Genomic DNA, 24,971 nt, shown 5'->3' with positions numbered 1-24,971 from the left:
TATGACGCAAATGTTGCTTGCCACTTACCAGCCCAAGCCCAAATGTCATCCAGGGCTTGCTGCATGCGGGCACGGACTGCTTCATTTTCTGAGGAGTTGTGAATGGAACTGAACACTGCGATCATCAGCAATTTATATAGTGCCTTTGATATTCAATAACGTCTCAAGGTGCTTCACAGGAACTAACAAAAAAATTACAAGACTGATCAAAACAAAGAGGGCAAAAAGAGCAGTTGGTAAAGGCTACTTGCCAGATAGGTTAACTTTTTTTATTCGTTTATGGGATGTGGGTGTCGCTGGTAAGTCAGCATTTATTGCCCATCTGTAATTGCCTTTGAGAAGGTGGTGGTAAGCCACCTTCTTGAACCGCTGCAGTCCTTGTAGTGAAGGTACTCCCACAGTGCTGTTAGGTACGGAGTTCCAGGATTTTGACCCAGTGACGATGAAGGATCGGCAATATACTTCTAAGTCAGGATGGTGTATGGCTTCGAGGTGGTGGTGCTCCCATGCACCTGCTGCTGTTGTCCTTCTAGGTGGAAGAGGTCGCGGGTTTGGAAGGTGCTGCCGAAGAAGCCTTGGTGAATTGCTGCAGTGCATCTTGTAGATGGTACACATTGCAGCCACAGTACGCCGGTGGAGGGAGTGAATGTTTAAGGTGGTGGGTGGGGTGCCAATCAAGCAGGCTGCTTTGTCCTGGATGGTGTCGAGTTTCTTGAGTGTTGTTGGAGAGGCACTCATCCAGGCAAGTGGAGAGTATTCCATCACACTCCTTACTTGTGCCTTGTAGATGGTGGAACGGCTTTGGGGAGTCAGGAGGTGAGACACTCGCCGCAGAATACCTAGCCTCTGACCTGCTCTTGTTACCACAGTATTTATGTGGCTGGTCCAGATAAGTTTCTGATCAATGGTGACCCCCAGGATGTTGATGGTGAGGGATTTGGCGATGGTAATGCCATTGAAAGTCAAGGGACAGTGGTTAGACTCTCGCTTGTTAGAGATAGTCATTGCCTGGCACTTCTGTGGTGCGAATGTTACCTGTCCCTTATCAGTCTAAGCATGAACATCGTCCAGGTCTTGTTGCAAGCGGGCATGGACTGCTTCATTATCTGAGGAGTTGTGAATGGTGCTGAACACTATGCAGTCATCATCAACGAACATCCCCATTTCTGACCTTATGTTGAAGTGAAGGTCATTGATGAAACAGCTAAAGATGGTTGGGCCTAGGACACTGCCCTGAGGAACTCCTGCAGTGATGTCCTGGGGCTGTGATGATTGACCTCCAACCACCACAACCATCTTCCTTTGTGCTAAGTATGACTCCAGCCAGTGGAGAGTTTTCCCCCCGATTCCCATTGACTTCAGCTTTACTAGGGCTCCTTGATGCCACACTCGGTCAAATGCTGCCTTGATGTCAAGGACAGTCTCACCTCACCTCTGGAATTCAGCTCCTTTGTCCATGTTTGGATCAAGGCTGTAATGAGGTTGGGAGCCAAGTGGTCCTGGCGGATCTCAAACTGGGCATCAGTGAGCAGGTTATTGGTGAGTAAGTGCCGCTTGATAGCACTGTTGATGACACCTTCTATCACTTTGCTGATGATTGAGTGTAGACTGATGGGGCGGTAATTGGCCGGATTGGATTTGTCCTGCTTTTTGTGGACTAATTGCAAAAAAACAAAGCCATTGTCTGAGAGGGGGATTTGGGAATGGTATGGGAGAGCCAAAGCAAAGTTGAAAGATGGGGTAAAAATGGAAAGTAGTTCATGAATGTTTCCATGTTGGAGTGAGGGCAGAAAACAATACCAGCACAGTTACAATGTGATAGAGGAAGAAATCAAGGAACATGCCTGAGTAATATTCTACCAAGGAAGACTAATGTAGCTAGGACCTCTGTTGTTAGGTTAGATTATGGAATAAATGTGTGAAATTAATTTTGAAAACTGAGTATGGCCTCAGACAGGAACTGTTTGAGGTTGTGCTATTGGCAGAAATTAAGAACTTGTGGACCACCTTGGTGAGAAGGATGAGGGATGGAGTTCGAGAGAAACTGGGTATCCATGCTGACGAGGAACGGTTGGAGTCCGAGATCCTGCACTTGTTAAAGCAGTGGGAAGCACCAGAAGAGTAACTGATGTAAGTGGGTACAAAATATTGCTTCTTATACACTGTGCATTAATACGCATACATTTTGGTTTGATCTCTTTTTTGGTTTGACCATTTCTCTCTCTTGCCTTCTCCCATCTGATTCTTTTACTATCTTGTTCTACTTAACATTTATAAACTTCCTTATTCCCTTTACACCTAAAGCTTGCATTCTCTTCCAAGCTGACTACTGTATTCTCTTGCTTTCCACCGTCACTCCCGCCATATTAGTTTAGACACTGACCTGCAGCTCTAGTTACTGCAGCTCTAGTTAACTCCCTATGAGGATATTGATCCCAGCTCTGTTCAGTTGCAGGTCGTCTGTCGGTACGGCTGACTCCCTTCCTAGAACTTGTAGCAATAACCTGAATCCTTCCCTCCTACATCATGTCTCTCGACACCTCCCATTTACTTCACTAATCTGGCTGTTCCTGTATTAACTATTGTGCGGCACTGTTAGTCATCCTGAGATTACTAACTTTGAGATGCTGTTTTTTAATCTATGACCTAACTCCCTGGAACTGCTTTTGCAGGAACTGAATTCTGTTCTTCCCTACGTCATTGGCTCTGACATGGCTACCAGCTGGTTTCCTCTCCCTCTTCATGTGCACCTGCAATTTCACTGTTTCATCCCTTATCTTAGTACCTCTGACCCAACATGCCCTTCCGAACGCGTATTGACAGTTACAGAACTACGCCTCTCGCTATCAAATGTGTCACTTCCACTACGTTCCTGCACTTCGTATTCCTCTATCCCTTTTCACTGGCCAGTCACTTTTTCCATGAAGCCAGGACCTTGCTTGGATCTAAATTTGGAACAATTATTTTCTACTGTCCGCTTATTTGCCAAAGTAGTTGTTTAGTATTACATAGTACTTACAGCACAGAAATAGGCCATTTGGCCCAACAGGTCCACGCCGGTGTTTATGCTGCACATGAGCCTCCTCCCACCCTTCTTCAAAGAAACATAGAAGATAGGAGCAGGAGTAGGCCATTCGGCCCTTCGAGCCTGCTCCGCCATTCAATGAGATAATGGCTGATCATCCAAATTCAGTACCCTGTCCCTGCCTTCTCCCCATATCCCTTGATCCCTTTAGCCTCAAGAAATATATCCAACACTTTCTTGAATATATTTAATGAACTGGCCTCCACCGCCCTCTGTGGCAGAGAATTCCACAGATTCACCACTCTCTGGGTGAAGAAGTTCCCCCTCATTTCAGTCCTAAATGGCTTACCCCTTATCCTTAGACTATGACCCCTGGTTCTGGACTCCCCGGCCATCCGAAACATCCTTCCTGCATCTAGTCTGTCCAGACCTGACAGAATTTTATAGGTTTCGATGAGATCCCCTCTCAATCTTCTAAACTCCAGTGAGTATAAGCCCAATCGACACAATCTCTCCTCATATGTCATTCCTGCCATCCCAGGTATCAGCCTGGTGAATCTTCGCTGCACTCCCTCCATGGCAAGAACGTCCTTCCTCAGCTAAGGTGACCAAAGCTGCACACAATACTCAAGGTGCGGTCTCACCAAGGCCCTGTACAACTGTAGCAAGACATCCTTGTTCCTGTACTTGAACCCTCTTGCTACGAAGGCCAACATACCATTTGCCTTCTTAACCGCCTGCTGCACCTGCATGCTTACCTTCAGCGACTGGTGCACAATAACACCCAGGTCTCTTTGCACTTCCCTTTCTCCCAATCTATTGCCATTCAAATAATCTGCCTTCCTGTTTTTGCCACCAAAGTGGATAACCTCACATTTATCCACATTATAGTGCATTTGCCATGTTTCTGCCCAATCACCCAACCTGTCCAAATCGTACTGGAGTTTCACGACATCCACCTCACAGCTTACCCTCCCACCCAGCTTTGTGTCGTCTGCAAATTTGGAGATATTACATCCAATTCCCTCGTCCAGATCATTTTCCCCACTACCGATGTCAGGCTTACCGGTCTATAATTCCCCGCTTTTTCTCTACCACCTTTTTTGAATAGCGGGGTAACATTAGCTACCCTCCAATCCATGGGTACCGTTCCAGAGTCCATCGAGTTCTGGAAGATGACCAGCAATGCATCTACTATCTCTTGGGCCACTTCCTTAAGTACCCTGGGATGTAGACCATCAGGCCCTGGGGATTTATCGGCCTTCAGTCCCATCAATTTTCCTAACACCATTTCCCTACAAATACTGATTTCTTTCAGTTCCCCCCTTTCACCAGACCCTATGTTCCCCGACATCTCTGGGAGGTTATTTGTGTCCTCCTTTGTGAAGACAGAACCAAAGTATGTATTTAGTTGGTCTGCCATTTCCTTGTTTCCCATTATAAATTCTCCTGATTCTGACTGTAAGGGACCTACGCTTGACTTCACCAATCTTTTTCTCTTCACACATATCTATAAAAGCTTTTACAGTCAGTTTTTATGTTCCCTGCTAGCTTACTCTCATTCTATTTTCCCTTTCTTAATTAATCCCTTTGTCCTCCTTTGTTGACTCCTAAACTGCTCCCAATCCTCAGGATTATTGCTTTTTCTAGCCAATTTATATGTCCTCTCCTTGGATCTTATGCTATCCCTAATTTCCCTTGTTAGCCACGGTTGAGTCACCTTTTTTGTTTTATTTTTATGCCAAACTGGGATGAACAAATTCTGTAGCTCATCCATTCGGTCTTTGAATGTTTGCCATTGCCTATCCACTGTCAACCCTTTGAGTGCCATTCCCCAATCAATCCTACCCAACTCGCGCCTCAGACCATCGTAGTTTCCTTTATTTAAATTGAGGACCCTTGTCTCTGAGTCAACTGCTTCATTCTCCATCTTAATGAAGAATTCAATCATATTATGATCGCACCGACCCAAGGGGCCTCGTACAACAAGATTGCTAATTAATACTTTCTCGTTACATAATACCCAGTCTAAGATGGCCTGATCTCTGGTTGGTTCCTTGACATATTGGTCCAGGAAACCATCCCGTAAACACTCCAGGAATTCCTCCTCCACAGTATTGTTACTAATTTGGTTGGCCCAATCTATATGTAGATTAAAGTCACCCATGATGACTGCTGTGCCCTTATTGCACACTTCTTTAATTTCCCTTTTAATGCCATCCCCAACCTCCGCCTTACTGTTTGGAGGTCTATATACCATTCCCACTAATGTTTTTTTCCCCTTAGTATTTCTCAATTCTACCCATACAGATTCCACGTCATCAGAGCTAATATCCTTCATTACAATTGTATTAATTCCCTCTTTAACCAGTAATGCTACCCCACCTCCCTTTCCTTTTTGCCTATCTTTCCTGAATATCGAATACCCCTGGATGTTGAGTTCCCAGTCTTGGCCATCCTTGAGCCACGTTTCCGTAATCCCAACCAAATCATATCCGTTTACCTCTATTTGCGCAACCAATTCATCCACCTTATTACAAATGCTCCTCGCATTAAGACACAAAACCTTCAGGCTTGTTTTTTTAACGCTCTTAGACCTATTAGAATTATTATTTACTGTGGCCACGTTTGATTTAAACCGTTGATTTCTCTGACTGCCACTTTTGTTTTTCTCCTTCCTATCTTTTGCTTTTATCCCTGTTTTCCTTTCCTTTGTCTCCATGCTCAGGTTCCCAACCACCTGCCATTTTAGTTTAAACCCCCCCGAACAGCACTAGCAAACACTCCCCCCTAGGACATCGGTCCCGGCCCTGCCCAGGTGCAAACCGTCCCGTTTGTACTGGTCCCACCTCTCCCAGAACCGGTTCGAATGTCCAAGGAATTTGAATCCCTTCTCCTTGCACCATTCCTCTAGCCACGTATTCATTTGAAATATCCTCCTATTTCTACTCTGACTACCACGTGGCACTGGTTCATCTAACCCCATCAACATATTCTATTCTTTACTCCCTTGTGTTTATCTAGCCTCCCCTTAAATGCATCTCTGCTATTCGCCTCAACTACTCCTTGTGGTAGTGCGTTCCACATTCTAACCACTCTCAGGGTTAAGATGTTTCTCCTGAATTCCCTATTGGATTTATTAGTGACTGTCTTATATTTATGGCCCCTAGTTCTGGTCTCCTCCGCAAGTGGAAACATCTTCCCTACACCTACCCTATCAAACCCTTTCATAATCTAAAAGACTTCTATCAGGTCACCCCTCAGTCCTCTCTTTTTCAAGAGAAAAGAGCCCCAGACTGTTGAATCTTCCCTAATGGGTATAACCTCTCAGTTGTGGTATCACTCTAGTAAATCTTTTTTACGCCTTCTCCAGTGCCTCTATCATTTTTATAATATGGAGACCAGAACTGTTCACAGTCCTCCAAGTGTGGTCTAACCAAGGATCTACGCAAGTTTAACATAACTTCTTGGCTTTTCAGTTCTATTGCTCTAGAAATGAACTTTGTGCTTTGTTTGCTTTTTTATGGCCTTATTAACCTGCGTCACTACTTTTTAGTTATTGGTGTATCTGTACCCCCAGATCCCTCTGCTCCTCTACCCCATTTAGACACTTGGAGAATTAGGCCATTACGGGATTCTACACTTCTTTCCTACTGCTCTTCTCATCCTGATGGATGGTCTTCTGTTTCTAATCTCTACCCCCCCCCCCCCCCCTCAGTTTGCGTACCTTTTGGGTGACCACCTCTTGGAACATATGTTTCAGAATCTCCTCCCCCTCTTGTATGTGAGACAGTGTCTTCTGACATTCCTCAAACTCAGTAACTTGCCCTGCCACTTTAACCCTTTTTAAACTTTAATGTATAGCAACCTAAACAATGAATCTAACTATTTACAACGCACTCTTAAGGGCTCTGCTGAACTTTACACGAAAAAAATCCAGTCTCTGCTCCAGCTGTATACAGTGGTACTGAAGCCACTCGCACAATATTTGAAATTTAAATTTAAATAAATAACATTTTTAAATCAATAAAATGTGGTTGGTCTCCTTACCCTTTACTTTAGGTGCCTTGTACCAATGCTATCTACTCGTGTTAGTTCAGTCCTTTTTTTTTTTGCCCAGTAATTTGAATTAAACAATTTAAAACTGCACAGGAAGCATTTTTGCATGTTTTCAATTCAAATTAATTCCAGTTATTTATTACTTTGCTAGACACTGATGGAAGACCAGTGTAAGAATTTGAAAATCTCTTTGTAAGAGAGTGGGAGAGACATACCATTGGTGGTGGATAAACGATAGAAGGATTGGAGATACAGAAGAGACACAATGAACAACCAGAAATAACTTCAAATTAAGAATAGACTGCATACAAAAATTGCTATGCTCCATACCTTAAATGTTACAATGTTTGATTAACCATCTATCACTTTTTTGCTATTGGTAAACTGCAATGGTTTAATATTTCCATCAAACGTCAATCCTCTGCATTTCACTAAACAAGACCGTTCCCAATTCAACAGAATTCTATTTTTCTTTTAAGTGATTATTTGTGCCTCTAATCCTTTGGTGTTCCTTCTGTTGCTTATTCTTTAGTGTGTCTCTCACACTGTCTCTTACAACGTGCTTTTCAAATTCTTACCCTAAGTAATAAATAATTCAAATTAATCATTAGGAATGAACTTTGGGATTGCCTACATGAAAATAGCATTTAGTACTAGTTCAGAGGAGGGGATCGTGCCTGACGAACCTCCTGTGAATTTGATGGGTGCCTCTATTGCCACCCCAGTCAAGATCAAATATTACTAGTGCTGCTATTTTGGATCACTACTTACAAGTAACTGAGCCAGTTCAGGAGCAAATATTTATCATAAACCATGGGGAATATTTCTGGATTTGGGGCTTTCCCTGCCTGCATTAAGTCTATTGGACGTTGTCCAGTGAGAGAAGAGTATTCAACAAGTATCTATTGGCGTCTTTCAATTTAACGAAAAATAATAATTTATGACCATTGTAACACCTGATACAGATTAGCCTAGATTAAAATTGAATTACTAAAATTCCAGAGAGATTGCCTTGGATCCAGTAGTAGTTTGATCATCCCAACAGTGCATCAGTGAAGTAGCCCAACTAGATTTATTTTGCACATTGTGTGCCAAAAAGTATTTTGCCTTTTCTATGTGCTTGTAATTAATATTTGTGAACTGTGTGGTATACCCTGTATGGTCAAGAGAACACCACTCTATCTGAGCCTGTAAATGAGTAATATGAACTCTTGATGACTCCAGCTGTTTTAGTCCTTTCCTCCAAGGCATTCAGTTTCTTTCTGGAGATGTAATATAGCCTCTAATAACTACCTTGGCCACTTCTCATAGGAGAATTGGCAAAATTCCCTTCTTGTGGTTATTCTCCAAGAACAATTTGATTTGTAATGTGAAACAAGAACCTGGTCACCCAAGAGGGAGCTGTTGAAGCATGACTTAAGCTCTCTGGCAGAACACCCATGGAAAGAGTAAAGGGCACCATGATCTGATCATACAGTTGACCCAATTTCTCATCTTGGATTACAACAAACTGGGGAAAGTGGGTGGACTGGGGGTGGGGAACGATTGATTCAGAAGTATGAGTAAGAACTGGCTCAAAAATCAAGATTCAGATTGTACCTATAATGTATACACACAAAGCCTGTATATGGCCAGCTGTGTTAAAGGTCTTGAGCAAAGGGGGCATTATACTGGTTGGTAAATTAGCTACTGGAGGATTGAGGATGCAATTAAAATCTTATAGATACAGGGGCTGATGCCAGAAAAAAGATCTGTGCTATAAGTTTAACGTTTGAGCATAAATACTAGCAGCTTGATTGATTGTTTAGTTAACTGGGCAGCTAGCATAGGCTTTTACCAGCCAATACCCTTCCCAGAGGAAAAAAGGGTTATCCACTCTTCAGAGTTTCTGATCTACATCACCGAGATGGGTCTCTTGTGAGAAGACTATGCCTGCCTTTTTCTAAAGGAACATGACTTATTTTCGCACATGGGGAAGTAAATTCTCTTTATATTAGGGAAAGCAGTTTGATTTGTTGCTTAAAGGCAATTAAACAGGACTGATCGAGAAACATAAGTCAAGCACACTACCATAGCTAAGCATTATTTGTAGTTCATAAGACCATTTCTTTAGGGACTAACTTGTGAATCAAAGGTAGTATTACATGTTACATTTTCATAATGACATCCAGTTGTACCAGAGACCATGCCCTCCATTCCTTGAACTAAAGCTGTGTGCTGGAAGGCATTATCTCTTCTAGCATCTCAGCATGAGTCAGAATTGCAATAATAAAACATAGGAACCATCGGGCCATTCAGCCCCTTGAGCCTGTCCTTCCATTCAATTAGATTATGGCAGATCTGTACCTCAACTCCATTTACCCACCTTTGCTCCATATCCCTTGATACCCTTACCAACAAAAATCTATTGCTCTCCGTCTTGAAAATTTCAACTGACCCAGCATCTTTTGAGGGAGGAAAGTTCTAGATTACCGCTATCCTTTGTGTGAAGAGATGTTTCCTGATTTCACTCCTACATGGTCTAGCTCTAAATTTAAGATTATGAAATTTGTTCTGAGATCCCCCACCAGATTAATTAGTTTCACTATCTGCCCTATCAATTCTCTTTATCGTTTTAAACATCTCAATTAGATCACCCCCTCAACCTTCTAAACTCAAGGGAATACAGGCCAAGTTTATGCAACCTGACCTCATAATCTGAGCAAGTGGACAGGGAGTCCGTCATGAGAGCGCAATTTATGGCAGATTCTGAAAATTATAGCTTTGATCTTCCCGATGTTTAGTTGGATGAATTTGTGACTTATCTATGCCATAGATGTTGGGCAGGCAATCTGAAAGCAGGGAGGATGTCATGGGGTGGAGAGAAGTGGTGGAGAGGTAGAGCTTGGGTGTTGTCAGTATACAAATGGAAGCTACCCTTTGGCTGAGAGTGATATCACAGAGAGCAGAATATAAGGGAGGGAGCCACAGGTAGATCCTTTGGGGCCACCGGAGGTATGAGGAAGGAAGAGAAGCCATTATTGGAGATGCACTGACTGCATTCAGACAGGTAGAAGTGGAACCATTGCAAGGGCAGCCCCATGGAGCTGGACAACAGATGAGAGGCAATGTAGCAGAATGGTGTGGTCAACCATATCAAATACCACAGAGAGATCGAAAAAGAACAAGCTAAAGAAGGAGGAGGGCACCGTCATCGAGGATGTTATTCGTGACTTTCCAGGGTAGTTGTGCTGTAAGAAGGACGGAAGAGAGACTAGGGTAGAGTTGAACAGTAAGTTTGGAGTGAGATGGACATGGAGCTGGGGAACAAATCATGTTTAAAGAAAGGGAGGTTATAGCTAGGAGGACTGATGGATTAAGGGTCTGAAAAACAGCCATTTACCACAACTTGCTGTTTTCTATCCTTAAGCCAATTCCTTATCTAAGCTGCCACTGACCCACATGAGCCTCAATTTTGTTAACCAGTCTTCTATGTGGTACTTTGTCAAACGCTTTTCTAAAATCCATGTAGACAACATCCATTGCATTCTCTTCATCAATCCTCTGTTACTTCATCAAAAAATTCAATTAGATTATCTATTCTCATTTTAGATTGGTTTATTCATCTTTTTAAAAACTATGGTGGCTGTAGTCGGAAAGGTGTCGTGGAAAAGCTCAACAGTTTTTGCCCTTTTATAGGTGTTTAATTTGAAACATCTCTGAGCAAAGTCTCTACCACATACAGTACTTCGTTCATGAGTGGGAACCCTTAATAATCTTTAACTCTTCTGGCAAGGAATGTTTCTATATCTGCCCCACCCCTGTCAAAATCAGCAAAGATAACAGTATTCTTGGTGGAAATTTTACCTGATGAAAGCCTTCCCCCAGGAGCTAATTGCAACTGGGCAACCTGGAAGTGCCTTAACAGACTTAGGACCGGTGTAGGTTGCTCAATGGTGTCACTAAGCAAATGGGGATATTCAACCAGCCCGACAACTTGTGAATGTGGAACTGAGGCACAGACTATGCAACATCTCCTGCAATGCCCATCGTTAGAGGAACCCTGCACTGTTGCAGATCTTGCCGAATTCAACAACAAGGCGCAAAAATGTGTCCAGTTCTGGCTGGGCTATGTATAGACTGTCCGTGGACACGATAAGAACTACTAGATGGAGAAAACTTGGTTTTCTGTATGTAGATGCCTTGAGCCTGAATTTGCTGAAAACAAGCCTCATAGTTGTTACGGCATTATTATCATAGAATCAGAAATTTATGGCATTTTTCCTGTAATGTGACCAGAACTGTATGTAGTACTCTAGTTGTGGCCTAACTAGTGTTTTATACAATTCAAGGATAACCTCCTTGCACTCCTATTCTTTGCCTCGACTAATAAAGGAAAGTATCCTGTATGCAATCTTAACCACCTTATCTACCTGTCGTGCTACCTTCAGGGATCGGTGGACATACACTCCAAAGTCCCTCTGTTCCTTTACACTTCTCAGTATCCTACCATTTATTGTGTATTCCCTTGCCTTGTTAGTCCTCCCCAAATGCATTACCTCACACTTCTCCGGATTTTCTGCCCACCTGACCAGCCTATCGATATCTTCCTGCAGTCTACAGCTTTCTTCCTCACTATCAACCACATGGCCAATTTTTGTATCATCTGCAAACTTCCTAATCATGCCCCCTACATTGAAGTCTAAATCTTTGAGAGATATATATACCACAAAAAGCAAGAGACCTAGTACTGAGCCCTGCGGAACCCCACTGGAAACAGCCTTTCAGTCACAAAAACACTCGTCGACCATTGCTCTTTGCTTCCTGCCACTGAGCTAATTTTGGATCCAACTTGCCACTATCCCTTGGATCCCATGGGCTTTTACTTTTGTGACCAGTCTGCTATGTGGGACCTGATCAAAAGCCTTGTTAAAATCCATGTAGACTACGTCAAATGCGCGTCCCTCATCGACCCTCCTTGTTCCCTCTATGGTGTAGAAATTTCAGGAAATTATGGCATGGGTGACTTATGCCATTACTTACACTTTTCCATAATTTACTGGACTTTTGTGCTGCTCCACAGATCCCCTCACAGAACAAGTTGAACTGTTAATTATCATAGCTCCGCCCCATTAAAATGAATGGTGATTGCAAATTTACTGCATTTAAGCCAGTGTACACACCTCTGTCACTAAGACTGGAAAATATTAGCGCTGGAGACCTAGCAGCAGTGTGATTTATGTGTATATTCAAGACAAAAGTTGCTTTTGGTGCTTCATTATTCACACACAGTCCACATAAAATCAAATCTGAAGATAATCCTCAGACCCATTCTCATAAATCAAATTCCATGCACAGATGTTTCTGAGACTCCATAAGCTGCTAAATAGATGTAAGTCTTTGATGTAGTTATAAATTTTATGATCGACAACCCTACATGTATTTAAAATTGATAAGTAATAACGTCGGTAAGAGTTAAAATAATACATCAAGTGCAATTAGAAACTGAAGTGAGCTGCACTCATTTTATGGATTTGTCCAGTTTGATTATATACATGGAGAACTGAATGAGTTTTTATCACTAGTAGGAACGTCAACAACCACAACCAACTGGTCACATTTCACAGACACTGCCAGTTTTGCTAAATGACTATTTACAAAAGCGGAGACAATCCCCGGCACCATGAATCTGTCTCGGTGTTGGCTGCACTTCTTCTGACTTGCTCACTGTCTTATTAGTTCAGCAGAAAATTGTGGTGCAAATTCGCCACTGGAGGATCAGGGAGCACAACGGTCTAACTTACAGTGCTCGTCGCCAATATCGCTGATGCAGTGAATTCTGGGTCCTTGTTTTTTACACTTGAATAGATACGCCTAAAGCTATTCTGAGATGTTTGCCAAAAAGAGGTTTTTCAATTTCATTGATCTGCAGACGTTAAGGTGCCAAGGATTTACCTGACACTGCATTAATTTTTCCTCTCCGAAGAAATAATTTGTTTGTACATAGAACACAGAAAAATAATAATTGTGAAGTTTTATTTTGTTGGGTTTAACTATGGCTAAATATGAATGTGTAGCAGAATGCATGATTGAATTTCCTCTTTTTCTGCCAATTTTCCCCTTCCCCTGTGTTCTCTGAAGGTATTGACTACTTAAGATATGGTTCCACGGACGCTAATACCTCACCTTTAGGCCAGGATCAACTTACTTGAGGAGTGAACTTTACATGCTAAATTGTAAAGAATTTTAATGCTCAATGTGGTCTTATGTGAAGCCTGAAATCACTTCGTATGTAAACATGAAATTCTAAGCTTAATCTACTGAAACAGCTATTTTCTATATTTCATGCTGTTTTAGTCTTTTTGGCAAGAGATGTAACTTTTTCTTGAGTCGAGCTTTCGCTGATGTCTTTCAGTTTGACTAGTCCGTATAAAATCATTTGTGTGATTCCAAAGAGCAGCTGCTGAGAGGTCACAGTCAGCAATAATAATTCACATCTGTAAACACTGAACGTGTGCCATAAGTGTAAAAAAAAAGTTTGTTGATCTGTCTGCTGCAAAATGAATTTTTGGAACAGCAATAAGTGGCAATCTTTTAAATTACACCATTACAGTTCAGGTTCAGTGTTGATAGATATACAATATTTCTATTCATGTTAACCTCTCAATAACTGTTCACCTGAGTATTGAAATTAAAAACTTAACTTGTCACGCACAATTTTATATTTGGAATCTTTAATGGCATCTAAAGAGCTGCCTCAATTATAGTAGGAGCTAATGACCCCAAAAACTAGCCATTTCAGTGTTTTATAAAAGCAAAATACTACGGATGCTAGAAATCTGAAATAAAAACAAAATGCTTAATACTCAGCAGGTCAGACAGCACCTCTGGAGGGAGAACCGAGTTAATGTTTCAGGTCGATGGCCTTTTGTCCGAACTGGAAAAAGTTAGCGATGTAACAGATTTTAAGCAAATGCAGGGGCAGGAAAAGGGTGGCGGGGAAGAAAGAACAAAAGGGAAGGTCTGTGATAGGGTGGAAGGCAGGAGAGATTAAATGACAAAAGGGATGATTGTACAAAGCAAAAGGAGATGGTAATGGGACAAGTAAAGAAACAAAAGATGGGTCGAGAAGAGGTGTAAATGGGAATGGCAGAATCCTCATCAGCTGCCATCTGGAAAAAATAAGGGCAGAGTTTATGGTCTGAAACTTGATGTTTTCTTTCTTAACCTGAAATGTTGGAGGTGATTTTGCCAATGGGGGTGCATTGGAGGCGGGACTGCTGCTTGTCGGGTTTTAGTCCTGCCTCCATCGACTTGTGGCCAATCCACGCTATTTTCCCTTGATTGACCTTGTTGAGCCTGCCCAGCGGGCTTAGCAGGCCAATTAAGGGGAAGCTGGTTACAGAGAATGTCAGCGTATGACGTTTCATCTGTCAAGTTTTTGTTTCAGCAGTTAAGTGGCTGTAATCCCCTTCCCGCCTCCAGGCGACTGGACCGAGCGCGGGTCAGGTACCCGCCTCCTGGGAAGATGGCACGGAGGCCGGTTCGGGACGGGATGGGTACCCGCCCCCAGATTCTGCCATTTTCCCGGCAGACTCGCCTTCCCAGGGCTGGCAGAATCGCCACCGATAACGCTGTTTCTCGCTCCACAGATGCTGCCTGACCTGCTGAGTGTTTCCAGCATTTTCTGTTTTTATTTTGGTGCTTTACAATATTGTTTGAATTATTATTGTGGCTTCACAATACAGCATCTGAAATACATAAAAAAAAGTTGAGGCTAAAAAGCGATATAAAAGCCATTAAACAAAAAAACCCTGCAACTGAAAGTATTTTTGGTAGTTTAAGGTAGAAATTAATGTATCCTGACTGAGTTTAAAAAAAAATTATAATACAGTTATAAAGATTAAACATATAAATGCGATGTATCATATTGAGCAAGCTCCGTATCAGGCTGATATTAGAAATTCACATGAACAAGAAAAAAATGAATTCACTGAAGTGAGATTCTATTTGTTTGTGTTTGACTGCTTGATTGGAATTTGCCTTTATTACGTGACAATCGTAAATTAATCTTCAGGTAGAGAAATTACTCCTAAGTTAGGTTTCAACTTTGCTTTTGAGTGCTGTCGCTTATATCTTCTGAATCTTCATTTTCCTCATCCAGCTTGTTGTTTTTGTTCATGGCTTTAAAACTTGGATCATGTTCCTGTCACACAAGAATCCCACACACAATCTAAACTTTGTGTTCTAAGGCCTGGTGCTTTCCTTGTATGCCTTTTTTTTGACCATTACAAAGATGATACCAGCTCCTCGGTGCAGGTATTTGAGTGAGCGTGTTTGATTGATCTTGTGCTACACTTTGATATTCGATCTTGGTAGATATTGGCCTGGAATTTACCGTCAGCGGTGAAGCAAAGGTGTTTGCCGCTGGTCCTGAAGAAAGCTGCCCACAAAGATCTTGCGATCTCTGTGGTGAGAAGTTTGCCTTTCTCAACGCCTAAGTCAGATCAGTTAGTGTGAGCTGCTGTGACGCCAACAAGCTGTCTAAGCAGCCAATGCAGAATTTTCACAGGGAACCAGGAAGTGAAGAAGTTGCTTTTATTTAGACTTTTAAAAAATGTTAGAGAGCAAAACAAAGATTGGAGCTCTCACATGGGGGAAAAGGTAAACCTGAAATAAATATGAACAAACTTTAAAAAATATATATATAATTTTTTTTAAGTTTCTTAAATTGTAATTTTTATCATTATGGAGAAATTTGACATTCCACAAAATTTAAATTAGTTTTTCAGGGCCATAACGTTTGTTTAGCAGTCAATAAGCTGTTAAAATCCGGTTACACCTAATCCAACAAGGCCTAACTTTTAATGTGGTATTTAACAGCGATATTACCACAGAAAAGCCCAAGTTTTCGGCAGTTTCACTGATTTCACTGATTTATACTGATTGCCAGCTGTAGGGGTGGTGGGGTGTGCCTCAGCGCAACCAGTGTCGGAGCAGTGAGTGACTGACCACAACGTCAGGATTTCCGCGTTAGGTTGCAGATGCGCATGCACTACATCCTGAGGTTGCGGTCAGTTTCAAAGGGGTATTAACAGCGAACGCTGTTATTACCCACTGCAAATTCTGGGCCATTGATGCAACTCTGGTACCTGCTTTATCTGTTCTTGGCCTTTCACATGCCTCTCGCTTGGGGGATACCACTTCCATCTTTCCCAGTTTATGAAGAGTAGTTCTCCTCAAGTTAGTTGTGCCTACATGGAAGATTACCATAGTCATTCATAAACTTCTTCTGTTCTCTGTGCTTCCAGTACTGGTACCTTGTTGGCACTAGTATCTTTCTGTGAAGATCTTTGAATTAAATGCCTGGTGGTGATTGCAAGCTTCTTTGCCAGCTTCTTTGCCAATGAGAAGGGTGGTGCCAGGAGCTTACAGGGCATCAGATGGCACTAGAACTTCAGTACTGAAAACAAATTAATTTGTGCCATTTCTGCTCGGCTTTTATTTACAGAAGGTTAGGTATAGTGACAGCGCTTTGGGTTAAATGTCTCTGATGATTGCTTGATCAAGTGTCTGATAGATTGTGTAATCTGCTCCTAATAACAGTATCTATTAGCAAGATTATAAGCAGTTGGCAAAATCAGTAGCAAGGTAGTAATGCAGAACAGAATATACAGAAAATCTTATTACAAAACATTACTTGGAATTGGCTACTGTTTGTGAAAACTGAGGATCTCTGCAGTGATTTCTGGTCCTTCTCTTGCTCTAAAAATAATACTTTGGAAGAAATATGCAGCCAATTAAGTATTTCTTTGAAGCGAATCATTATTGCAATGTAGGGAAACTCACCAGCGAATTTGCACACAAGGTCCTTCAAACAGCAGCGTGACAAATGACCAAATAATCTGATTTTTTTTTTAGCGACGTTAATTGAGGGATAAATGTTGGCCAGGACACTGGGAGAACTCCCCTGCTCCTCTTCGAATAGTGCAATTGAATCTTTTATGTCCATCTGAAAGGGCAGAGGGGGCTTTGGTTTAACATCTCATCCGAATAGTGCAGCGCACTCAGTACTACACTGGGGTGTCAGACGAGTTCATGCAAGCAAGTAGATTGGGCTACAGGCCCAAAGGATATTCACTGTAGAGTACTAAAAATAAATTGGGGACTGGGTTATGCTCAATTTATCAGATCATTGAGTTTTGGGATTGTTCCTATAGACTTGGATTTAAATCCATCGGGACCTGATGATTTGTTTACCTTGAGTTTGGGTAGCTTCATTTCTACAAATTTTCTATGCATAATTCTACAGGCTGTAAAAATGTTTTTGAAATTGTGATATTCACTACATCTGAGACTGAGGCAAAGTACTTATTTCTCTACCATTCCATCACTATACACTGTAGCTAGTTTCTTTATTTCTTAGCGGCCCGACTTGTCCTAACCATCTCTTTACCATTAATGTGCCTATAAAATTAATTTTTATTGCCCTTTTACATTTTTTGTTAATTTCTCTCATTCCCAGAAAACCTTTCTAATCTTTTCTTATTCAGTGCTCGCCGTCATTTACTGTGTAAAACTGACAAACTTCTGGCATCCGCACATGCGTAGTTAAATGCGGAAATCCGGAAGTTGCTGTCAGTGATATCCCGCTCCTCCACAGGGTGCGCTGTTGCAATTGATGATGCAATCAACACAATCAGTGATTTGACATGAACTTCAACTTTTTACGCACTATTCTCGCTGTAAAAAAAGTTGAAAATGTTAAGCCTTGTTGAATGAGGTGCAACTGAGTTTAACGGTGTACTGCTGAACAACCTCTCTGGCCCTGAAAAACTAAAGTGTGGAGAGTCATTCCCTCCATTGCATGATAAAAATTCCATAGATTTTAAGAATAATAAAAATATTTTTTTTTATTGTTTTAAAGTTTGTACCTTAATCCCATGTGTATTTCCCAATCTTTATTTTTCACTTTCTGTAAAATGATTAAAAAGTGAATGCTAAGCCATGCTTTTTATTCTAGTTTGTTGTCTGAGAATTTTTCAATCTTATTGGCTGCTCAACCTGCTTGATTACTTCATTGTTCCTGGACGCCATAGATCCCCTATAGATGGTGCCAGATTGAAAGTCACTTTGGAATAGGGGAAATCGATGCCACAGAGCCCACTAAATCTTCGTGGGCAGCTTTCTTTGAGGTCAGCGGCGAACACTGTCCCTTTGCTGCTGATCGCAAAATCCGGGCCAATATGTAGATGTAACTGAAAAGCATGTATTCAACAATCTGTACTACCACTGCATTCAAATATATGAAAAGGGCAGGAAAGGGCCAACTGGTTCATCAATCATAAAATAGTATAGTACAGCACAGAAGGAGACCATTCAGCCCATCGAGTCTGTGCCGGCTCTTTCATTAGTCCAGTTAGTCCCACTCCCCTGCTTTTTCCCCACATCCCTGTAATTTTTTCTCCAAGTATTTATCCAATACCCTTTTTGAAGGCTACTATTGAATCTGTATCCACCACCCTTTCAGGCAGTGCATTCCAGATCTTAACCACTCATTGCGTAAAAAAAGTTTTCCCTCATGTCGCCTCTGGTTCTTTTGCCAATCACCTTAAATCTGTGCCTTCTGTGCTGGGGTACCTCCTGATTAGGATCCAGAACAGACCTGGATGCCGATCTGCAGAACTTTGTGGAGCCGCTCACTGACATCAACAGGGCTTTCAGCTGTGTGTGAAACCCAAAATGGAAGGTCTCTGCAAGTATGAGAAAAACAAATTATAATACAAAAAATTCCTTGCCAGGTAAGAGGTTTACATGACCTGGAATTAGGGTACTATATATTAAAAATTTCCTCAACTTTTGAATCATCCAAATTAACACCTAGATTGATTTGTTTCAGCTAAGAAATGTATCTAAGACAATATACAGAAGTACAGTGACATGATTGAAGCAGTTACCTTGTGTCAAAATCCATCCTTGTTAAATCTTTGGTTAACAGAATTCTGTTGACTTTTGAACTGAGTGTGTTGACGGGTTAAATAACATTATACACTTGGATAGATTTGAAAGCCGCAGCCATCAAGCAAGCCACAAATATGTCATAAAAGAAATGATGGCCTTTCACAGACATGGAGTTACGATGTAATTAAATTGGGTTTTGTTCGCCCCTCTGCTTGCACAAATATTCACGTCTTCTATGAATATTGCTAAATCTGGATAGAGTTGCTGAATTCCACTTGAAGATTGAAGACTGGTTAGAATTAAGGGCATATGTATTAGCTTAGCTGTAATGATTTCCCTGCTACTAAGAATGTCATATTGTTTATAAATCTTCTTTCACACTCTGGAACCAGTTATGTTACATATAGATCACTATCCGGGCTCTTCTGCTGTCAGGATTGTAGGAGTCCAGAAATACCTGTCCCACCCATCCTCTTAGTTTAATTGCTCCTGTTTCCTTCAAGTAAAATTCTTGGATAAGCTCAACTTCACATTTCATTCTAGACATTTTGGATAAACTTTTGGATCATTTCACTGCAATTAATCTCCTTAGCATTCCATGAGATCATTTTTTTTAACTGTCTTTTTACCAATGTAGCTTATTTTATAATATCATTCTGGCACTACAATCGGGCATGTTTAGAATTATGCTACTGGCTGCTTGGGTGAGTTTTTAATCTTCAGGAATGGTTTAAGAATTCTTGACTTTTTTGCAAAGGTTGTTATCCAAAAATTCCAAAGACTTTGGCTACTGCTGCTTTTAGCCACAGGGGGGCGCTTACAGCCAAATTATGGGATTTGTTGCTCCTGTGGCTCTTGAGCTGAAATCCTCATGCTGTCATAGGCATGAGAAGTGGAATCTACTGGGCTTTACGATGCTGGATTTTTATCTATGATAAATGAGAAGGTCTTCACAGTTGGTGAAGCATACACAATTAGTTTAGTATAAGGCACACTTAAGTACTTAATCTAATCCTACTTGCCAGAACTTTCCACATTGTGTCTGTTGGTGTCATTCTTCTCCACTTTAGACTATGCTCCTGAAAGCAGAACCATTTCCTATTTCAACATTATACAAAATTAACTGCCTTTTGTTTCTTTTATAAACCGTCTTGCAGGACTAATGCATTAACATTCTAGTCCTTTTTAGGCACGATTATCAGTGGTTTCCTTAAAAAAAAAAGCATCTGTTTGGCATGGCAGCATTTAAAATTGGCATTCCTTACTAGAAAATGTTAAAATTTACTAGGGTGAAACTGGCTTGCTAGTAATTACTAGGGAGCAGCTGTTCAAACATGACAAATAATGCATTCAAGTAACAATAATGAGATCATAAAACAAATTTTAAATAAAAACAGTAAATCAAAAATATAAATGAAGTGAGCAGGAGTGATTTTCAGTCTTAGAATTTAACTTGTAAATTTGTCGAGCTGCCAGAAATGGTCTTGATTTGGATCTACCATTTTAAAAATATATATGATTTCAAACATAAAATATTTATATTTTTACAGTGCAGAAATGGCTTAATTTTTAGCTTACTGGAGGCAATTGTGATTTCATACAAACTGAATTTAGTGGGTGAAATATGTAGATCTTTTCCCTTTTACATAAAAAAAAAGTTAAACCCCTAAAATCGGTTTCGTTTCACCCTTTCCCAACACGGAAGAAGGCCATTTGGCCCGTCGAGCCTATGCCGGTTCGCTGCAAGAACACTTCAGCTAGTCTCACTCCCCTGCCCTTTTCCCGTAGCCCTGCAATTTTTTTTCCTTCAGGTACTTATCCAACTCCCTCTTGAGCCTGCCTCCACTACTCTTTCAGGCATTGCATTCCAGATCCTAACCACTCAGAGTAAAAACGTTTTTCCTCATGTCACCTTTGGTTCTTCTGCCAATCACCTTCAATCTGTGTCCTCGGGTTCTCGACCCTTCTGCCAATGGGAACAGTTTCTATCTACTCTGTCCACATTAAATTTTACGCAGCTTTACCCAAATGCAAATACAGTAAGCCAACCATGAAAAATGACCAGAAGACAACTAGACACTCGGTTTTCTCTTCTCTCACCGCCCCCATCCTCCCCAATCTCCAATTGCCTCTCAATAAATGTCATTGTTCTTTGATTTCAGGATACTGCTGGACAGGAACGGTTCAGGACCTTGACTCCCAGTTACTATCGAGGGGCACAAGGGGTTATCCTAGGTAAAATTATCTTAAAATTTCTAAAGTCTGATTTCATGCACAGCATGCAGTCCTGGTTTACAAATTCTTAGGCCTAGAAATTCGGTTTTGGCGCAGCGAGGGCTTTAGCGCCGGAAGTTAGTGCCGGCGCTAAGTCCCCCTGCGCGCGCCAAAAATTCAGTAGCGCCGCGCCCAAACGGCTGCCGGCGCTACTGAGGGGTCTCAGCGCCTCAAAACTGGCGCCACGCGGCGCTATTCCGGCGCTGCGGCGCCCGCTGCGGTGCGGCAGGCTCGGGAAGTGCAGGCCTCCTCCTTCCGTTAAGGAGGAGCTGCCTGCACCCGGCCGCGGCCCGCGATAATCTTTTTAAAAATGAGCCCGGCACCTCGGACAAGTGCCGGGCTTGCTTCTGTTCCGGGGGGGGGAAGTCCGGGGAGGGAGCTGCGGCCGGCGGGAAAGCGGCCGGCTGCCGCGGGGCCTTTAATGCGCCGGCGCAAAGTTCTGTAAGGCACCTCTGCCAGAACGTTGCTTGCGGCTGCCACGGGCGAGGCGGCCGCAACTCAATTTCCGAGTTCGGGCGGGTTACCATGGCAACCGGGACGCTGCGCACACCGATGACGTCATCGGTGCCGGCGCAGCGCTACCGGCCTAACGCCGATTTAGGGCCCCTGTCAATTTCTAAACTGGCCATAACTTCGGCGCTAGGCCCTCTAGCGCCTCAAAAGCGGCGCTAAGGCCAGTGAATTTCTAGGCCTCAGTAACATAACCTTTCTACCATATAGTAACTTTAGCATCAGGCACCCAAAGGTGTTTTCCTGTTCACAGCTCCTTTAATGCTGCTTTGTCTCCAAAGTTTAATTAGCTGCATTTATAAATTTGGAAATGTTTTTTTTTCTCCAGTGTATGATGTAACCAGAAGAGACACCTTTGTAAAACTAGAAAATTGGCTGAATGAGCTGGAGACATATTGCACAAGGAATGATATTGTGAAAATGTTAGTTGGAAACAAAATTGATAAAGTAAGTGATACAATTTAGATGTATGTCTGTTGTATTTATCTTTGTTTTTAATCTATTATACCACTTACGTTGTGCCTCTCAAAGATTATTTATAAGTAAATCGCTTGTTTTCTAAATACCCTTTCCAGTGGTAGAGTTGGGATTTGTTTCTTGTTACTGCTTGTCCCTCAACCTTCCATATCTTTAGGCAAGTTGGTAGCTGTAACAGTCGAGTACTTGTATTTAAATTGGGTCAGAAGTAGAATTTTAATGTAATTCTCCATTGTTTGAGGCACGTACCCACATTATGATTTTACCAGTACACTGCAAGACTACGCCAGTAGATGGAGTACTGTACAGTATAAAGTGTACTCTATGTAGGGAAGAAAAAGTAAGACATTTTGCCTGTGAAGTTGCTGTCAGTGCCCAGAATAACCTGGTAGTTGGAAGGTGCATTGCAGCTCAGGACTTTTCTTCAATTTATTTGTGTACATACAACATTTTAAAGTCTCCTTCCATTGACGTTCTATCAGATTTTATGTAATAGCTTCTTTTTGTCTTGAGGTAAATGAACCTCTGAAAACCAGAATGGCAGTACCTTGCAATTGTATTTAGTTTCTGAATTCTCCTTTTTCCCCCCAATTAAAAACATATTTTTAGTGTTGCCTCAATAGTTTTGAAAATATATTGATGCTTTTAAGTATTCTACTATTGGTTCATATAAACTATGTAAATTGTGTTGCTCCCATAAAATTCTAGATGGCTGCTTGCTTAGTGTTGTCTCTGGAAAACCTAATAGTACTGATAGATGCTTCTCTAATTTTGAAAGAAGTACCAAATTTAATTTATCAAAACTGGGCAGCAAAATTCTCTAATTTTAACAAAGCCAAATATTCACATGTATATGTGAGGTGTTATATTTACAAAACTATTAAAGAATACACTGATGTAAATTTTAAGCTGCACACTGCTTAGTAGGAATTTTGCTAGTTTATCTCTTCACATGAAAAACAAACTTTTAACAAAATTAAATGAAACTTTTTTATTATCTACATAAATACACTTCAACACAGGATAGTCAGAGCAGAGGGGTTTGGGCCAGAGAAGGAAGAATTGGAGGTGGATGAATTGAATGTTGTGTTGTTTGTGGCTCGGTGTCGAATTTTGTTTGATAATCACTCCTGTGAAGCACCTTAGTTAAAGGCGCTATATAAATGCAAATTGTTGCTGTTTGAGTTGCTTGCTTCTGTTTCAGCTTGCCTTAACTGGAAAGTAACTCCTTTCTGGCTTGTTGAATTCTTCAGCCTTGATGGGACTGTTCATGCATACTGTTTTGAACAGCTTAATTAGTAGAGGTGTTGCAATAGTAGTCCTATTTATTAAAAAAATTTAAAAATCCAAACACTCCTGAGATTATCACTTTATACATCTGCAGTAAGCTAGTCGCAAACTGGCCAGCCCAATAGATTTAAAATACTGGAACTACACAGCAGCATCTGACAGAACAGATAGGCCAGCATGTTGAATAGCAACCCCTTTATTTCCACCCCCTCTTTCCGTCGCCACTTTCTCCGTGCCCACTTCTTTGGCCAGGAGTCTTCTCTCTTTCCACCCCCACCCCCCCCCCCCCGGGCACAACTGACCCTTTCCCCTGTTTTCAGAATTCTCGTTCTACCTGGACTGCTCTCTCTGGCCTCTTAACCTCTCTAGATCTTTTCATTGCAAACTGCTGGTGTGACATCAGCTGTCTCAATTTCTCTGCTCCCCTTACTCACACCAACCTACCTCCCTCTGAACTTGCAGCACTCCGTCCTCTCAGATCCAACCCCGTCATTAAACCTGCTGACAAGGGTGGCGCTGTTGTTTGCCAAACTGAACTCTACCAAGCAGAGACTGAACGCCAACTCTGACACCTCCTCCTATCTCCCCTTGGACCATGACCCCACTACCGAACATCAAGCCATCGTTTCCAAGACTGTCACTGACCTCATCTCCTCTGGAGATGTTCCCTCCACGGTCGCCAGCCTCATAGTTCCCCAACCCCGCACAGCCCACTTCTACCTCCTTCCCAAGATCCACAAACAGGACTGCCCTGGTAGACCCATCGTTTCAGCCTGTTCTTGCCCCACGGAACTTATCTCTTCCTATCTCAACTCTTTTTTTTTCTCCCCTTGTCCAGTCTCTTCCCACCTACACCCACGACTCTTCCGATGCCCTCCACCACTTTAACGGTTTCCATTTTCCTGGCCCCAACCGCCTCCTTTTCACTGGACGTCCAATCCCTCTACGCCTCCATTCCCCACCAGGATGGTCTGAGGGCGCTCCATTCTTCCTTGATCAGAGGCCCAACCAGTCCCCATCCACCACCACCCTCCTCCACCTGGCTGAACTTGTTCTCACATTGAACAACTTCTCCTTTGACTCCACTCACTTCCTCCAAATTAAAGGTGTTGCTATGGGAACTCGCATGGGCCCTAGCTATGCCTGCCTTTTCGTGGGATATGTGGAACATTCTTTGTTCCAGTCCTACTCTGGTCCCCTCCCTCACCTCTTTTTCTGGTACATTGACGACTGTATCGGTGCCGTTTCCTGCTCTCTGAACTAGAAAATTTCATTGACTTCCCTTCCTCCACTTCTCTGTCTCCATTTCTGGGGGGAGGCTATTGACAAACATTCACTAAAGCCCACTGACTCCCACAGTTACCTGGACTACTCTTCCTCCCACCCTGCTTCCTGT

At 42.0% G+C, this 24,971-nt stretch overlaps 1 protein-coding gene across 3 annotated transcripts in view; it reads left to right on the top strand.

Annotated features, from left to right (window-relative positions):
* The window catches only part of LOC147117074 (ras-related protein Rab-18), a 50,467-nt gene that overhangs the window by 17,949 nt on the left and 7,547 nt on the right, over window positions 1-24,971 (top strand). For all 3 annotated transcript variants that reach the window (XM_085987695.1, XM_085987694.1, XM_085987693.1), the window contains 2 exons: window positions 21,187-21,259; window positions 22,137-22,255. In XM_085987695.1, coding sequence (XP_085843821.1) covers window positions 21,187-21,259; window positions 22,137-22,255 — 192 coding nt within the window. The remainder of the gene's footprint in view (window positions 1-21,186; window positions 21,260-22,136; window positions 22,256-24,971) is intronic.

This window comes from Somniosus microcephalus, chromosome 5, assembly GCF_052327205.1.
Source record: "Somniosus microcephalus isolate GS21.2 chromosome 5, FLI_Smic_1.0, whole genome shotgun sequence".
NCBI classification, from domain to species: domain Eukaryota; kingdom Metazoa; phylum Chordata; class Chondrichthyes; order Squaliformes; family Somniosidae; genus Somniosus; species Somniosus microcephalus.
The sequence above is the reverse complement of the archived record's forward strand: the minus strand, read 5'-3'. Positions and strand labels throughout refer to the sequence as shown.